This window comes from Nymphalis io, chromosome Z (assembly GCF_905147045.1).
Source record: "Nymphalis io chromosome Z, ilAglIoxx1.1, whole genome shotgun sequence".
Lineage (NCBI taxonomy): Eukaryota > Metazoa > Arthropoda > Insecta > Lepidoptera > Nymphalidae > Nymphalis > Nymphalis io.
Genome location: NC_065918.1, coordinates 12,541,076 through 12,559,697, shown reverse-complemented (window position 1 = coordinate 12,559,697; position 18,622 = coordinate 12,541,076). Strand labels below are relative to the sequence as shown.

The 18,622-nt window shown below is 32.9% G+C and overlaps 1 protein-coding gene across 1 annotated transcript in view; it reads left to right on the top strand.

Annotated features, from left to right (window-relative positions):
- The first annotated feature begins 13,764 nt into the window (after nt 1–13,764).
- The window catches only part of LOC126780670 (SCY1-like protein 2), a 105,025-nt gene continuing 100,167 nt past the window's right edge, over nt 13,765–18,622 (top strand). The window contains exon 1 of the mRNA XM_050505300.1: nt 13,765–13,932. Coding sequence (XP_050361257.1) covers nt 13,765–13,932 — 168 coding nt within the window. The remainder of the gene's footprint in view (nt 13,933–18,622) is intronic.

Genomic DNA, 18,622 nt, shown 5'->3' with positions numbered 1-18,622 from the left:
TAATTTACACAACTTGAGGGTTATGCTATGCTATGCTTATATGGGTCTGGTTTTTCTGTATTATTTTGCATTCAGTTTTTCTTTTCCATCGTTTATTCATCTATAATAATTAGCCTATAATTATTTAATACAAAACAATTATTTTGAACAAATGAAAATAAAATTGAGATTATATAATAAAAGTATTATTACGTACTACTATTTTTAATGAACAACCGTCTGACGGAAAAGTCATATAAGTTATTTCATAACCTTAATTCTGAGTCAGATTTTAATCGTATTCATTAATATATGTCCATTACGTATTATTAACTGGCTTTATAAAAAAAATTAATAAACTGGTGTTAAGAAGTTGTTGAGATTTTACCTTTGAGCCTCAGAAAGCAGATAAATCCTTTGATTCCACGTGTTATCGATAAAGGAATAAACACAAAACCTATGTTTGAGTAACATAAGTGCACTTTCATATTTCCTAAAACTTTAAAATACGTTCGTACGTACGTAATAAGTGTACTACGTCTTGATGGCACACTCACATAAATAAACCTACCGTAATCTGTCACATTGTCAAAAGTATTTTTATCTGATATTATACTGATTATAATCGACAATTATTGATTGGAAACGTACGACGTTGACGATTGCTTATTAGTAAGAGATTAATCCGCTTGACATTAATTGTAAAGAAACTTTCGATGGGTTTCAAATTACAATTTTGGCGACCGACTTAGTTAGCCTATTATAAATTCAATGTAGAAATCAATGAAGGAAAAGACATTATAAGTAGGTTCAATTATAGCAATATAAGCACATTAATTCTCCTTTAACGTTTTTAATAACTCTGTTCCTTTTTGTGTCTGTTTATTTGTCTGTTGCTGCACCCAATAACTGCAATCTAAGGATCTGAAACTTAAGGCATAGCTTAGAACTAGATAAAAATGCTATTTCATCTAGTTTGTCTGTTCATTCATTAATGTTTGTTAATCTGCAAACTGCAAATTTTGCAACTAATGTTATAACAATTTACCGATAAACAAGAGATAAATAAATTGACGCTTAAAATTAATTGCTTAACGTAACATTCACTTAAATAAAAAGCAGAAAGTTAATATAATAAATATAATTAAGTAGTAAGTAGTTTACGTGAGTTGAAAAAAATTATGCACTGCAAATTATATGAGCTATTGTTTGAAATTTCTAGACATCTATTTCTGACTTTACCACTTACCCTTTTATTTATGCTTTACCACTTAAAATTTTTATACATATTTTTTATTTAATATATAAATACAACAGCACTAAAAATTTGTTGAAAATAAGTGTGTTATAAATATGGAATGTTTTTTAACCTTTTAATGATATTGGAGAACCTTCTCCTCAAAAAGGGAGAGGAGGCCTTTGCTCAGCAGTGGGACATTTACAGGCTGTTACTACTACTACTACTACTAAAGATATTGGAAAAGAATTTAAATGTTATTTTATATAAATTATTATTAAGTTTCAATATTTCAAATCCATTTTGTAAATTAGGATACCATTTACTTCGCTTTCATACAACCAATGTATCCTCGATTAATATTCTAATTTCATGTATGTCAATACGATTTTCAGTGAGATGTATGTCAATTCGATGTTTCAGTGAGAGAGTGGAGAACCAAACCAATTATAAACAGGTATTATTAAGCTGACAATATCAATGTTTTGATTCAGGATACCGATTAAAATAATTAAATTTTATTTGTATATGTATAAACTATTATAAATTGACTCTGGTTTCTCTTTAAATAAGAATATCAATCATTAACGTGTACACAAAAAATATCTCAGTAAAATCATTCTATTATATTTCTATATACAAACTTGGATTTTTCATCAGAGTACGAATCTAAGCGTCATATTTCAAAATTGTAACTACACCACCTTTTGCGAGCCAAAGGACCATCTCTAGTGATTATCCCTACTGACTGGACTATATATTATAGTTTTGTCGCATAGTCATATACTCAAGAAAATATGATATAATGTGACAAGCTATTTATATTTTGAGATAGCAAGAGATTATAAATAAACACTTAAACTAAAGCAGCTATTAATCTATTCATATATTTACTTTGATATTTCATATCTAGAGTGGCTAGAGTCACGTAAGAAACATTTATTTTTACCTTCCCTTAACCCTATTTATTTCCTTACAGTATTCAATAAATTTGCTAATAAAATAAGAACGCACCATCCTTAAAAAATTTAATAATTAATGTACACGAAAACTATTATCTTAATAGGTTAAATCATCAAGCAAATGTAAATCCCCAGAAGCAACTTTAAAATTTATAAATTTATCTCTCTGTCAAGGTGATAGTCGCGTCAGTCCATTATAAACTAGTATTAAAAAATGTAAAAGTCCATTGGAGCTTAGAAATATTCTTTCTTTACATTTCAGTATTTTACTTTACCCTTTATTGTAAAAAGCCTTTCTTGAGACTGTCATATAAAAATTCTTACTGCAAAATAAATAAAACTTTGTGTTCAAATCCTTTTCTACAAAAGAAACTGAATTTTTCCGCGGGCTGTATCCCGCTGTCTTTATAAAGCCATGACCTGCAGTACCAGTAATGACATCTTTCGAATTGAAGGTAAATACAAAGATACATCAATCACTATGACTTTTTACAATTCTTTTTGTTTTTTTTTTTAAAGGCGCCTTTTTAATTTCTTTAACTCACAAAACCCTTTCATAGCTAAAACCTTCTGTTTTGGAGACGTTAGGTGTGGACGTAATTACTATGCCTCTCTAGCTCTACCATTAACATTACTGGAGACATCATACAATAATTGCTTTGAGTTAGTCAAGTTCTTAAGTAGGGACCGCGTCTTGACAAATGATAGAGTGAATCGCAGACTTCATAACTACGCAAAAGGCTTGTGTAATAAACAGCACATAAAGGACCCTCTGGACAAACATTTTGTCTCTACTTTTATCACTTAACGAGGCTGGTTAATATGGACTGAAATAAATTATAAAATAAATTTTAGAACTAGAATTTACTTAGACTTAATAGTGTTTGATCATAAAAGACCCACGTTTGAGATCGAATGAAATCTTGGATCAAATCAGTTGGTGGCGGTTCACAAATGACAGTGTAGTAATGACATCCTTACTTCTTTTACGGTACTTTAAAGGGTCCTTAAATATCATATTATTAAAAATTATGTGAACAAATAAGCATAACTAGTATACTTAAAACCAATACCCTTAAAAACAAAAACATAAATCTCATTGTGTAGGCGACATTTAATTGCCTAAATAAATTTTTAGTCAATCTAAAAAATAAATTAAGATCAATCTTATTAATTTCAGCCACGAAGTTTTATGTTCTAAATTAAACTTTGTCTTGACTAAGTTAGTCTTTCGATTTAATTTATCTTGTTAATAAGTATTCCAAATAGTATTTTTAATATAATAATTTAAAAAAATAAGATAGTGGTGTGAGGGGGTTTTAAGTACCTGATGTCCTCTTCTGTAACCGTTTGACCGTGAATGGATCTTCATAATATAGTGCTATTATAGACTATAGTGTGAAACCGTGCTAAGCCAGAATTCCAGTCGTAGATATTTAGGTTGGATCCAATTGCCGAATACCTAAAAATTGTTGAAAGAAAATCCACTACACATTTCGATTTAAACAAAACCCGCGTGCTCCAAATGAGATAAATTGAATTTAGTTATTCTTCAAATGCGTGAGGATTAAATTCGCAATGCAACTTGTATTATATAACTGAGAAAATAATTAATGTCGGTTTTTTGCTCGCTCATTAAAATCACTTTGATTTTGATTTCATAATCATCTTACAGAAATGTGAGCTAATCATATAAATAAAATAAAATAAATAATTATTTACGTAATATTTTTTTATATAACTAAAGTTCTATACATTGTTAGGTACACACCTTCAATTTATACATATATTATTACTTTAACAATCATTTAAGAGATTTTGACTTATTTACGTCATTAACAATGAAGAAATATTCAAATTAATATAAAACAAACACACGATGGTTCGTGATTAAACACATAGTTTTATACAATACGTATTTCATTTATCAGTGATAATTTGCAATTTAAAAATATCTCGATTATTTTTACTATGGATAAAAAAAGATATGAAACCTTCACCTTTAAAAATAAACTCCTTCGGTGGGAGACTGTTCGGCGACATGACAGATAAATTAGGTTAACATAATTTGAGATGTCACATTCTTGAAACAAAAGGACGCATTTCTATAAATATCTTAGAAAGTGCGAATATGTATTATAATTGTGTTATCTGTGATAATTTTATGAGTTATTACGTGCATAAAATAACAATATATAAAATCCGTTTTTTTACTAATACGTCGGTTGGTTTCGCTAATCACTCATATATTTAAAACCGTAAATTATGAGGTTATAAAAATGAAATCATTAATTGAATAAAATAATTGATAAACAAATTACATTAAACTTTATTTAATTGAAAAACTTAATTCAAAAATTACTTTCATACCTTAATGATGTAATAGCAAGACGGACTTTGTACTTGATCTGATTTGTATTACTTCAGATAATAGGTTTAGGTTAAACCTTACTAAGATCAAGGATACCAATTCTAATTACACAAGAATCCATACTACAGATGTCTTTAATGTTTGTTGAATTTTATAATGTAATGACTCTCAACAGACATTATCGGGAAAGTTTTTCTACTTTTAATAATGATATAATACTAGCAAAACCCAACAAAAGTTATCCTATGAGTTATCAGGGCGATTTTTTGACTTCAACTTGCATACCGTTATGTGCTGCAGCGCCATCCAACGCTACAGACAAGAAGTGAATAGTATAAAAAACCTTTTTTTCATAAAAAGAAAAACAACTTTCCTGTTGATTGGTGAAGCGATATCAAAGCCTATTAATCTTAAAGACCAATGTCCAGTTTTTGTATTTAGTTGTATAAAAGATTTTGTTTTCTGCTACAATACTAGATATAATATATATACCTATATATAATATACCTACCTATATATACCTACCTATATATAATATATACTCCTTTAATTGAATTTTTTTAATATTTCTCACTTTATATCTCAAATATTAATGTGTTGTGAAACTTATCCACGAGAGTTGCTGAAGCTTTGAAAAAGGGACAAACAAACGAAGGAACCGTTTCTCTGAACGACTTTGAAGAACTTCTAAGCATTTTATAGTTTACTTGTATTGTTGGTAACTTATACTACGAGAAGTTCAATTCCTTTTGAAGTCACACCAGTCCTTACGTACGACTTCGTATTTTATCCATTCAAGTATAAAGTACAGCTTGTTGAGTATGGTCCAAGGAGCAATTATCGGAAAAATATAAAGTTGATTAAGTTAAAGATGCTGGTGAATATTTACTCTAAGTATTAAATTCTAACCGAAGTGGGGTTAAATTTCTGTGCAGATTCTTAGTGTTGAATTAGTTTAACTATTTAAGTTCAATATTATTTCAAGATGTTCGTAATCTGGCGAAAATTTTCTGCGCTGATTCGACAGAAAGATCCAAAAAGACTATTATATATTAAGTTAAAGATGCTGGTGAATATTTACTCTAAGTATTAAATTCTAACCGAAGTGGGGTTAAATTTCTGTGCAGATTCTTAGTGTTGAATTAGTTTAACTATTTAAGTTCAATATTACTTCAAGATGTTCGTAATCTGGCGAAAATTTTCTGCGCTGATTCGACGGAAAGATCCAAAAAGACTAACATTCACTGAAAATGTGAATCAAACTCATGATCATACGAAAAAGTTCTACGAATACGCCAAACTGCAGAACTGACTATGCACAAGTATACTTCTTCTAGATGCCGTAAAATAGAGAATTTATTTCTAGATATTTTTTAACCAATTAGATATAAACATTTGTTAACTATACATCCGTACAACATGCCCTGCGTGTATTTTCACGCTTTTATTTTTGTAGTTAATTAAATATTATAAATTTATCGGTGGCTTAAAATTAAATAATATAAGTGTGTAATATTTATTTGCGAAAAAGTATTAAAAAAATGGTATTGATATAGCCAAACTATAGCCTAAAACCATCCGCCCCATAAGTACAAAAAATATATAACATCAAAATTGTTTTAGAGACAGAAGAATACCAAATAATTGGTCCAGTGGCATTTAATTTATTAAAATGATGAAAGACGAGATGGTCTCAACTACTTATTGGATCAACTCCCGTTGTCGAAATAACAAACTTTTGTATAGAACAGGTGTTTGCAACTGTCCGAGTATATGTATTGTATGTATTTCTGAGTCTAGATATACTTGTGGAGGTATTAAGTGGGGCATCAGCGTAGTCGAAGAGGAAAATTATAATACAGAACCGTTATTTTAATAATGTCCAATGAACGATCTTTGTTTAAATTATTATTAAAAAATCTTCAGTTGTGTCGTATGCATTTTTTTCGAATATACTCTGGGTAATAACTGAGTTTTTCATTTTGATGAATTACCACGCTTTTTACGATATTGCCCTTTTAGTACGTCGTGTAGGAGTAGCGTCATTGCTTTTATATTAGGGAACAAATTCTGGACCATTTTTTCTTGAGCTTTATTCTTATCTTTTCATAGCTGTATGTGTTGATCAGAACTTTCAGAATTTTACTTACATAATAAAGTATAAACTATGTTGTATTGAATTGAATGTCTCAGTTTACTTGAAATCTTATTATTATATATTTTGTTTGTTTTCTTACGAATCACATTCTTTATCATCATGATAAATTTTATCCATGTATTCATAAAAGAATATCTGCATAATACGTGAAATATTCATTATATTACTTCACTCTTTTCTCAATTTAAATATTTGAATTGAGAATAATACACGATACGATAAAACCTGCAAGCTATTCACCTCTATTACATTATCTTATATATTAATCGTTAGTAGCGACACCATTTCATAATAACCTTCATTTCCGTTAAGTAAAGTGAGAAAGTAGTGACATTACTTCGCAGCAAGATATTTCCCAGGTATCATAATAATCAATAGTAAAAACATCGAAATAATTAATTTAATTTAAAATACGTTGACATTTTGTTTTAGCAAAGTTACTTTGAAATTTCACGACCTCGTAAAACCGTTAGTCGTTAAAAGTTACAAACTACTGGCTTACTGTTTCATGTAATGAACGACGGGAACGTTCATAAACTAATTTAATTAGTACTACGTGTCATCTCCATTCAGGTAAAAATAAATACAGAAGTTGCTGTGCTCTGAGAAGACAAAATTTTCGTGACGAACAGTACACGTCAGAAAGTGCCAATTAATTATTATTTTAAGTCACACATTCAATTTGAACAAATCTTTCTGATTCGAAGTTCCAAGAAGTTTGTGTTTGTGTGTGTATATGTGTGTGTAACTAATCAACTCAAAACAGAGCAATACAAACATTGATAATTTAATTACCTAAATTTAGTATCATAATATCGAAATAATAATAGGAGTTTAGGTAAATAATAATATACAAAAACTAAAATACATAATAAAAAATGAAGCCGAAGTTGTTGGCTTGAGTAGTGAATCTTTTCGTTGATGTACTTTATATATTGAGTTTGCCTAGGTCCAAATGATGCAGCAAATTTCACACTTACTAATAGGTGCCTACCTTTCACACTTACTAATAAGTGATAAAAATGAAATATACAAATTTAAAAGTAAAATGTATAGAATATTAAGATAGATAAATATTGAATAACTTTTCATAACATTTAACCTAATTTTCTTAAGTTGTCATTTTTTATTTTGTTCTAGAAAATTCTTCTCGTTTTGCGTTACAGCTGCCTGGATTAGATTAATTTGATATTTATCATTCTCAACGTTAAATCTTATTTCTGGTTTAACTATTTATTAAATGGAATTTTCCCGTAGCTCGGCGTTATTTACTATCAGTGTATAAAAATTTACATTTTTATTTTTACTAGTTTTATTTAAAATTCTCGCTAAAATTTGACTAAAACTATGACTACTTTGATTTTGGTAATGTTATAAATGCGTAAATTAATTTTATTTAGTGTTTTATGTTGCTTTAATTTGTATATTATGCAGGGATCTTCAACATTATATTTGTATATATTAAAATACCAAAACAAAACATATTTTATCCGACAAAAACATTCAAAAACAGGAATATTTTAGTTTAAATCATATACAGTTTTTAAAATTTATAAAAATTGAGAACAAGCGATACATTCGCTAAAAAAACTTTACTGATTGACGTTTAAAAATTGTAGAACTTGGCGTGGTTTTAAAAAAAACCGAAGCACAGCTGGATTAGAGGTACCTTGTTCGCTTGCAAACACTGGCTTATAACTTGTTCTAACATCGATAAAAGCTTTTCGCCACCATCAAACCTTGACGACTTCAAAGGCATTTAGAAGCTGTAAAATATTTCTTGCAAAATATTTCAGCTACAGTGGGCAGAAGTTTATAAAATACTATGGCGCAAGATTACGGTAAAAGATTCACTTTTATCTTTAGACCTTTTAAAAAGTAACTTACGCTAAGTTATTCTTAAAAATAATGAACATGATCCTAAGACAGAAGTGACAGCTCTTTTTCATTTGTGAATTGTAAAGTTTTCTTTTATCATATACTAACATAAACAACGTTTAATAAAGTAAGCTTCAGAAAAGATTAATATAATATCAATCAAAATTTTATTAAAATTTAACACAAGTTTTTATAAGAATTGTTACGTTATGCTGATGCTGTTCTGATGGTGTAGTTAAGATAATTAAAAAAAGTGTTTATGTAAAAAGAATATAAATCATTTTGATTTTCTAAATCTAATCATAAATATTTATACTTTTTACTATTTGAAGTTCGTTTATATAAAAAATATAAACGAACAGTATGACGTGACTAAAAATAAGGATCTTTATATAAAGATCCTTTGGGACCCCAAAGATGCTTTGGGACAGTGGGATATCTTATATAAATGTTTGTATGTATATGAAATATTTACTTAAAAATATCCCGGAACGAAGTGTGTGGCCATCAGTAATATTAAAATAGTAGCAAAATTAAAATCTCTTGCCTCTCTACAAAACTGGCATATAAGCTGAGGAGAACCGTTAACTCCGAGCAAAATATTCTGTCAGCGTCACGTTTTACGGTGAAGACAAGGGGATTGATCGGTTGAATAAATTGAAAGGTGTTTGTGATAGCGTTAGTAAATTGTATAGCACTCGATTATACATAAACAATGCGAAAAGATTCGAAAACAACAAAATAAATTTCATGATTTAATTATTTTTAAAAATATTTACCGTTTTTGTTTACCGTCACACAACTTGGCTACTTGTGTTTGAAGATGTGTAAGCTAGTTTAAAAAAAGATAAATCCTGATAACCTTTACTCGGTCAAATCGTTGGCAATAAGTGATAGACACTATTGATTAAATAATTAAAAATTATAACGACTGTAAACCATAGCAGGTATCATTTCATATAAAATAAAATAATATCTACTGTTTGTCGATTATTCTATAGGTACCGTTATAATTTTTTATTTATTGAAACCCTTGCTCGTAACCTCCGTCACTTAGAGTTTAGACACGGATGGAGCCGACATGGCCCAGTGGGTAGAACCAGTGATTGAGTGAATATTTAAAGTCGGGTATCACTGAATTATCACGTACTCTTTATATTTAGAATGTAATAATTTTACTAGTTGTCAAGCACGTCTGGATAGGTACCACCCACTCATCGGATATTCTACCGCTAAGCAGCAGTACTTAGTATTGTTGTGTTCCGGTTTGAAGAGTGAGTGAGCCAGTGTATCTACAGGCACAAGGGACATCTTATTTCCCGCGGTTCGTGGCGCATTAGCGAGTAATAATCTAAGAATGAAAACAACATGATGAAACATGTACGTTTCGGATGAATTTATAAGCCATCACGCAATGGACCAGCTTGGTCCCATTTTTAGGTATACCACTTTACAAAATATTTCTTCCCTTTCTTTCTAAACAATCTTAATTAAATTTGGTTTGTAACAAATTTGAATTCTTAATAATTGACTTTGGTCTTTCCACTGAATTGGTTAGAAAACATTCTGTAGGAATCTATCTACGTAACAGGACACGATCATACTTCAATAAATATTAAGGGGGGCTTGTGACTGTAATTTACTTAACAAGATTAAATTATATGATATCAGCAACGTATACACGATCGAAGATCCACCAACTATAGGCATGTACTCTTGGGAATTTGGTATATAATTCCAAAGAAAATTATATTAGCGTGTACGTAACTCACGTTGTAAGTGGTATGTCGGAACTCTTAAAATGCGCCCTGTATCCCAGTATTGAAAATACTTTCACGTGGTATATTGTGTTAAGGCGCGTAGGCTAAAGTGTACATTAATAACATATAAGGACTCATTTGCCTCTCTTGATATACTTTACTGGGTATACATTACTTATAACAGGCCTGCTTTATTTTTTATTTTCAATAGCTGTTAAGCCACGAAATTTACTGCTCGACTGTAGTTAAGAAAACGTGAAAAAACTTTTAGGAAATAATAAGGTATCGTATTATAGTCTCTATTTTTATTTTGTAAAAGTAAAATTTCCTTTATACATATGCAGTTTCAGGTAGTTTAACTGTTTAAATTGTTGCTGTTTTAAATTGTTGCAATGTTGTTTCTCACGGAGACACAAATACTCCGTCCTGCCGATACCAGCTACCTTAATTATCCCGGCTACACGCTTGAAGAATCCTTCAAAGCGAAAGCCGGAGTATGCTTGTTCGTCAGGACGGATGTTTGCTGTCACCGACTGCGCTGCTTGGAGGACCCCTCCTTCTCCATGTTGGTGGTACGTGTGGACCTGGTTCGTCAGAGCCGAGTCTATGTGTGCCACTATAGATCCCACAATGGTGACTTGGAGACAAGCCGATTATTTGACTATCTTAGTCGGGTGGCAGATGCTGCGCAAGAGCAATTTCCTAACGCGGAATTGGTGTTTTTGGGGGATTTTAATGCTCACTACGAATCATGGTTGAAATCCCTCAAAACTGACCATGCTGGAAGAACTGCTCATGCTTTTGCTCTCACACATGACTTGACCCAACTGGTTGATCAGCCCACCAGGATCCCAGACATTGATGGGCAAGCACCTTCTCTACTGGACCTTCTGCTGACTTCTCACCCGGTGGAATATCAGGTTGTGGTTCAGGCTCCTCTTGGCTCTTCGGATCACAGCCTTATATCTACCAGAGTGCCACAGGCCAAGCTGCCGCCACTAGCGGTATGCAAACGTCGCGTTTGGCACTATAAGTCGGCGGATTGGGACGGTATGCGCGATTACTATGCGTCGGTCCCTTGGAAGGAACGTTGCTTCAGTGGGAATGACCCGACAGCTAGTGCCGCTGCTGTTGCTGGCGAGATCATGTTGGGAATGGAATACTACATTCCTAGCTCAGATCTCGTCAGTAAGAGTACGCGTAACCGTTGGTTCACTTGTGAATGTGCCGATGCTGTATCATCTAAGCAGGCGGCATATCGCAAGTGGATCAACGGCTGCATTAGCGGGGCATCTAACATTGACTCACTGAAAGCAAACTATAATAAAAATTCCAAGTCCTGTAGAAAGGCATACACGAGAGCGGATACACAGCGCATTGTACAGATTGGTCATGACCTTGTTTTGCATCCTAGGGGCTCCCGTAGCTTCTGGCGTCTGACCAAGTCTGTGCAAAACAATTTCTGCCAACCTTCGCTGCCACCGCTCAGAAATCCGGACGGATCGCTAGCTCACAGTCCGCAAGAGCAAGCTGATCTCCTGGCTAAACTCTTTGCCGGCAATTCCGTCATCGATGATTGTAGTGCGCTGCCACCTACAATACCTTCATGTGGCCATACGATGCCTGACATCAAAATCAGGTAACGTGATGTGCGTGCGAAGCTGCAATCACTTGATGTACGGAAAGCTAGCGATCCCGATGGAATACCAGCCATAGTGCTGAAGAAGTGCGCAGCGGAACAGTCTCCTGTGTTAACGCGCCTGTTCCAACTTTCTCTCTCTTCGGGATGTGTGTCGGAGGCCTGGAGAAGAGCTAATGTGCAAGCGGTTCCCAAAAAAGGGGATCGGTCTGACCCGGCAAATTATCGGCCAATAGCTATCACCTCAGTACTTTGTAAGGTGATGGAACGGATTTTAAACAACCAACTGATCCATTACCTAGAAGATCACTGTCTAATTAATGATCGTCAGTACGGGTTTCGACCAAAACGGTCTACAGGTGATCTTCTAGCGTACGTAACACACCTCTGGGGTGAAGCTATCGACAAGCATGCAGAATCGTTGGCTGTCAGCCTCGATATCTCCAAGGCTTTCGACAGGGTCTGGCACAGAAGTCTTCTCTCCAAGCTGCCAGCGTATGGTCTGCCTGCTCAGCTATGCACCTGGATTGCCAGCTTCCTACACAAGCGTAGCCTTCGTGTTTTAGTTGATGGTTGCGCTTCACAATTCTATGTAGTGAATGCTGGGGTTCCCCAGGGATCTGTGCTATCTCCGACACTCTTTCTTTTGCATATCAATGATATGCTCTCTCTTGGGAACATACATTGCTATGCAGACGACAGTGCATGGTAGATACCACGGACGCGCAGTGGCTGGGCGGGCGGAAATTGAGGAGAGGCGGAAGGATCTTGTCGTTGAACTCGATAGGACTTGAACCTTTACAATTGCGTCGTGAGATAGCAGCACTGAGCGCTTTCTATCGATTGTATCACGGCGAGTGCTCTGAGGAATTATTCTCTCTAATTCCTGCCTCCCCCTTCCTTCTTAAGTCCACGCGAGCTGGTTCTAGATGTCACCGCCTAACTGTAACATCAATTCCATCGCGAACAAATAAATTTGGCAACTCCTTTCTTTGTCGCACTTCCAAAAAATAGAATTCCTTACCAGCTCACGTATTCCCCTCCTCATACAACCCGGGTTCCTTCAAACGAGGCGTGAAGAGGCGTCTTGCGGGCCGGCAAGGCGAAGGTGGCTAGTGCAGAACGTTTTTCCCATCTGTACTGGTCGTCGTCGCGTTTGGACTCTACTACCACTTACCATCAGGTGGAGTAGAGTCATTTGCCCTCCCGGCAAATATAAAAAAAATATATATATAATATTAAATTAAAAAGATTTAGTATGTTATATTTGGATATGTGTGAGTGTGGTATTTTGTTAATTAGCAGTGGCTGAAAAAAAATCTTGGAAAACTTTAACAGTCGCTTGAGTTCCGAATAAAAATGTTTTATATCTATTATCATGCAACATACAAATATATATTTACCATCTTAACGAGAATAAACATTTATAATATATAATAGCGTGGTATAAATAAGCAATACTTTAATTTTTACTTAGTATTGTTGTGTTACGATTTGTAGGATAGTGAGCCAGTTTAATTATAGTCACAAGGGACATAACATCCCAAGTTCCCAAGGTTGGTTGTGCATTTACGATGTAAGCGATGGTTAAAATTTTTTACAATGCCAATGTCTATGGGTGTTGGTGACGATTTAACATCAGGTGGTGGTCCATATGTTCGTCCGCCTATTCTATAAAATATATATATTTAAATATATTATATTTATTTTTCTAGATAACCGCCGCGACTCGTCAGATTCCATGTCGCTGACGAGTCGCATAATCCCCGAAATGGCCGCCATGATATCAAAGCTGAAGAACTCACCATCGTCGACGACTTTGCCATTGCCCCTTCCGCTCGAAAACAATCCGATTTTGGACTACTTCGAGATTATCAAGGAGACAAGCTGCGCTGGACCCTGTCTAGTGTGGCGTATCCATGATGCTATCAGGAAAAGTGATTCAAAGGTAAGTTTCGAGCTTAGCTGTTCTCAATAAGGTAGGTGCTTAGATTTTTATACAAACAAATGACTGATTTAAAAAAAAAATACGAGAAACCTGTTTTTCGCAAAATATTTTGTTATAAAATCACTTATTTGTATCCAAATATACAATAAGTAACAACTTGTAAATGTCTGCTGCTGGCTAAGCTCTCCTCCCCTTTTTGAGGAAAAGACTTTGAGTTTACTGAACCACGCTACTCCAATTACGGTTAGTGGATACACATGGCAGATTTTTATCCACCATGTGGTGGCAGGTTTTCTCTTCACCGCCGAGCACGAGATGAATTATACACAAATTAAACAAATAAAAATTCAGTTAGGCCATCATGGCTATACTAGTGTATCTCAGTTTTTATCCATAACGTACGTCAAGTTCAATTTTTTTGATATTTAGTAGGTAAGCAAACTTGCAAATGGTGGTGGTTCCTAGTGCCCGAAGTTGACTCATTCATAATGGCATGCAACCTTAAAACCTGCATTCAATAACTACTAAGTACTAATTAATCTTAACCTTGTACAAAACCTTACCACTGAATAAATGTAATAAATATCCTCGCGAATATGAGTCGAATTAAAACTAATATTTCCATAAAAATGTACTCTGAGAATTTCAATTTAAATGAAATGCAATAAATTTTAAATTCAAATATGGTTTAACTTTTCATTTTGTTAACTTTGGGCAAAATTGAATTTAATACTAACTGACACGACGCCGACCTTATAATTTATGAATAAGCGAGTACTCTCGGCACTCCAAAATAAGCGATACTCTTTTAATCTTAGGTTTTTTCAACATAATTACGTTATTTGTTGAAATTTTAATTTAAAATTTTAAATGTTTATTTAATTGTTGTTAAACTATATTAGAGCCGGCAAGTGATGCAATAGTCGGTAATTCTATCTTAAGGCCGTACAAGCCCGATTTGAATAAATATATTTTTATGTTAGGTAGTCCTTTTATTGTATGACATCACACAATTGCGCGAAATCATGACACAATAGTTTTCAAAGTTTATATGATACGTCTTTTGATAAAATATTCTCCATGCTCAAATTAACTTTTATGGCAATTAAAATGAATAGTAGTTGATATGCCTTAGAGCCATGTACCGCCGAATTACGGCTGTATAAATAGTATAAAAATGTTGTCCGTGAACAAATACATATATCCCAATTTTTATGGTGATCAGTTGAAGAGTGATGAAGTTTATTAATCTGAAACACATATTATACCAACAATCAACAATTGTTTAAATAAGATAATATAACTTATAACTAACTAAGGTGCGGTCGTAGTTAGTAGATAGAAATAATGAGTATATTTAGAAAAAAATATATTGTACCATACTACATCATATTCTTTTATCATAAGATTTAAATAAACGTTCAATTTGTTAATAATAATACTGCATTCGACAGATTATTCCAGTTTAAATGCTGAATCCATTATTTCAATATAACCTGTAATATGAAAAAAGGAACGTTATATAAAAATATGGCACACACACATTAAATTGATGAACCTGTATAATTGAAATAATAATTATTTATTTATCGTTATGAATCATGTGATCGTTTATGAATTACGTGATGTTTTTAGCAACTTTTTAAGTACCCCTCCCCTCATACTCAAAATCACGTGTATTTTTTTAGTACAAAGTATATTGAAAACTTCAGAATATTATCTCTAAATACATACAATACATGTAATCTGATTAAATTTTGGAAAATTAAGCATCGTGATAAAAATTTCCAGACAGACTTTGAGGTTGCAGGTTGTGTTAGACTGGCATAAAAGTAATAAAGGAAGGTGTAAAAAAATATATTTGTACATGTAAATAGAATATTTAATGGACATTTTCCTCGGATCTCGGATTAGCGAAAATTTCTTCAACACTAAAAAGTGTATAAGTATCTTGAAAGTCAGCTATTGGCTCTGTGGCTTCCACAAATTGAAGATCAACGTCAGTTTCATGAACCTACTCGGCGACATCATTTTGGTGTAGAAATTATACGTTCTACGAAAAATTCCCGTTCCCCTGTTCCAAACCACTAAGACCCTTTCAAGCCTTACGTGATTAATGGATGAGTCAACATTAAAAGTATGTACATTGTATCGACAAAAATTAAAATTACAGAATAAATATGATAGAGACAAACTGACTATAAAAGTCTCTTATCATGCAAATAGAAGTGTGTAGAATTAAAAACTATATAACAATGAATTTAAATACACCTTTAAATATAAAATTTTATACTATATAAATATCACATTTAATGACAAAACACAGATTTGAGAAATCTCTCAAATCAATTCTGCTTGGTTTTAATTTTTAATCAGTTATGTATTCAAACACTCGAAATACCGATTCTCTGTATTCTAAACAAACACCAAAATCTAACATATTCACCCTAAACACAATGCACCCTACTATTGTTTCAGACAGAATGTCTACCGCAGGATATGCGCCCTGACCAATCATACTCCTGTCCAACATTGTTACAGTGCAACGGTATCCAACGCAGTATCAACGCAGTATTAGTAAGGGCTCTATTTCCATAAACACATGCGAATCACTTGCTATGTGTATATAATGTTCATCATAAAAGAATTATATAAGATCGGATGATCTTTGTCTTCTGATAACTAAGAAAGGCTAATAATTTTTCATAAATTTCAAAACTTCCAAAATTAATTCGCGTAATCCCTAATCTATATAAGGTCGTGCTTTAAGTTTCAACATTTTGCTATTATCACAACCAACCCGCATTGGAGCAGCGTGGTGGAATTAAGCTCCAAAATCTTTTCCTCAAAAAGAGGAGAGGAGGCCTTTAGCCCAGCAATGGGACATTCACAGGCTGTTACGGATAAGTATTTCTCCACTAATCTTAGTAGTTAGTGGTAATGAGGCCTAAAAATCACGCGTATCGGAACGTTGTCATAAGGTCGATGGATACATCGGTTGACAAGAAAGACGAAGTGAATGAAAATTATTCCAACCAATGAATAAATCTTTTACCTTAGCATTCATCAAAAACGCACGTAATGCTTTGAAAACTTTTGTTGCTTGAGGAAGGTATTCTAAGGATTAAATTTAAATTAAACATTATGAGAAAACAATATTCATTAAATTGCTAATAATTATGTAGCTAGACAAATAGTACGTATTTTGTAAAGGCAAAATAGATAGAGCATAGAGAAAAGTATAACTTAGAATGATTTTGTTTACGGTACAAATATTTGACAATTCAGATATTTATTGAATGCTATCAACAGAGAAAATTGAGCCTGATATCGGTACGATTACGCCAATATAAACAAATCATCGGATATGTCACTAAGTAACTCTAAAAAAGGGGAAACCATTTATTTTACTCGGATATGCAATTAGGAAACACATATTGTAGCTAAAAAATAGATAGTTTTTGTTTTCCGCATTATATTACCCCGGGCTTTCATTTAAATGCATTTATATCCGAACAGATCCGATATTTTTTGCCCGAGTAACTATGAAAACGGTAAGCTAAATTTTACACCAATTTGCAGATATTGAGATAAGTCTACCTTTTATAATGCCCCAAGCCTACTATAATTTTTATATTTGAATAGTCTTTTGATTTCAATGAACTTACGTTGATATCAATTCAGTTTTATTTTATAATTATTAAAGTCAGTCTTGCCTATCACGTGATATTTTTCGATTTCCTCGTGTGATCTGCGGAGATTTTAAAGTATGTTCGAATAGAATAGTTTTGTTTGCGTATTTTCATTACATAACCAATAACAACAACAAATACCGCGAAAAACAAAAATCAGATGTGTTTTTATTGTACTATGATCTTCGTATAATGTGGCTGTAATCTCGAGATAATATTTGCTGACGTCATGAAATCTATATTAAGGTGAATTCTTCCAACACAGACGCCGACGGAATAAAAGATGAACAGCGAATGAAAGGTTCAGTTCTCATTGACAAGCATTAACGGAGTCGTAATAAATTTTTTCATCATTTTATCACAGTCTGTAGGATTATTTAATAATTAATAATCTAAAAATATTTTTTATATATATTTAATATTATTATTTATTTTAAATAAAACTCCTGTTTATTTGTACTAACATTATAAATGCGGCTAAGCCACTGTCCTGAACGTTATCAAATTAGATTTTCAATTAGTCTGAGAACTAGATATTTAAATAAGTAATTTAGCCGAGATGGCCTAGTGGTTAGAACACGTGAATCTTAACCAACGATCGTGGGTTCAAACCCGGGCAAGCACAACTGAATTTTCATGTGCTTAATTTGTGATTATAATTCATCTCGTGCTTGACGGTGAAGGAAAACATCGTGAGGAAACCTGCATGTGTCTAATTTCATTGAAATTATGCCACATTACACATCTACCAACCCGCATTGGAGCAGCGTGATGGAATAAGCTCCAAACCTTCTCCTCAAAAGGGAGAGGAGGCCTTAGCCCAGAAGTGGGACATTAACAGGCTGTTACTAGAAATTTTATCCATATTGCCGAGATGGTTCAGTGATTAGAACGCGTGAATCTTAACCGATGATCGTGGGTTCAAACCTGGGCAAGCAACACTGAATTTTCACGTGCTCAATTTATAAGAATAATAATATCCTGGGACATTATTCACA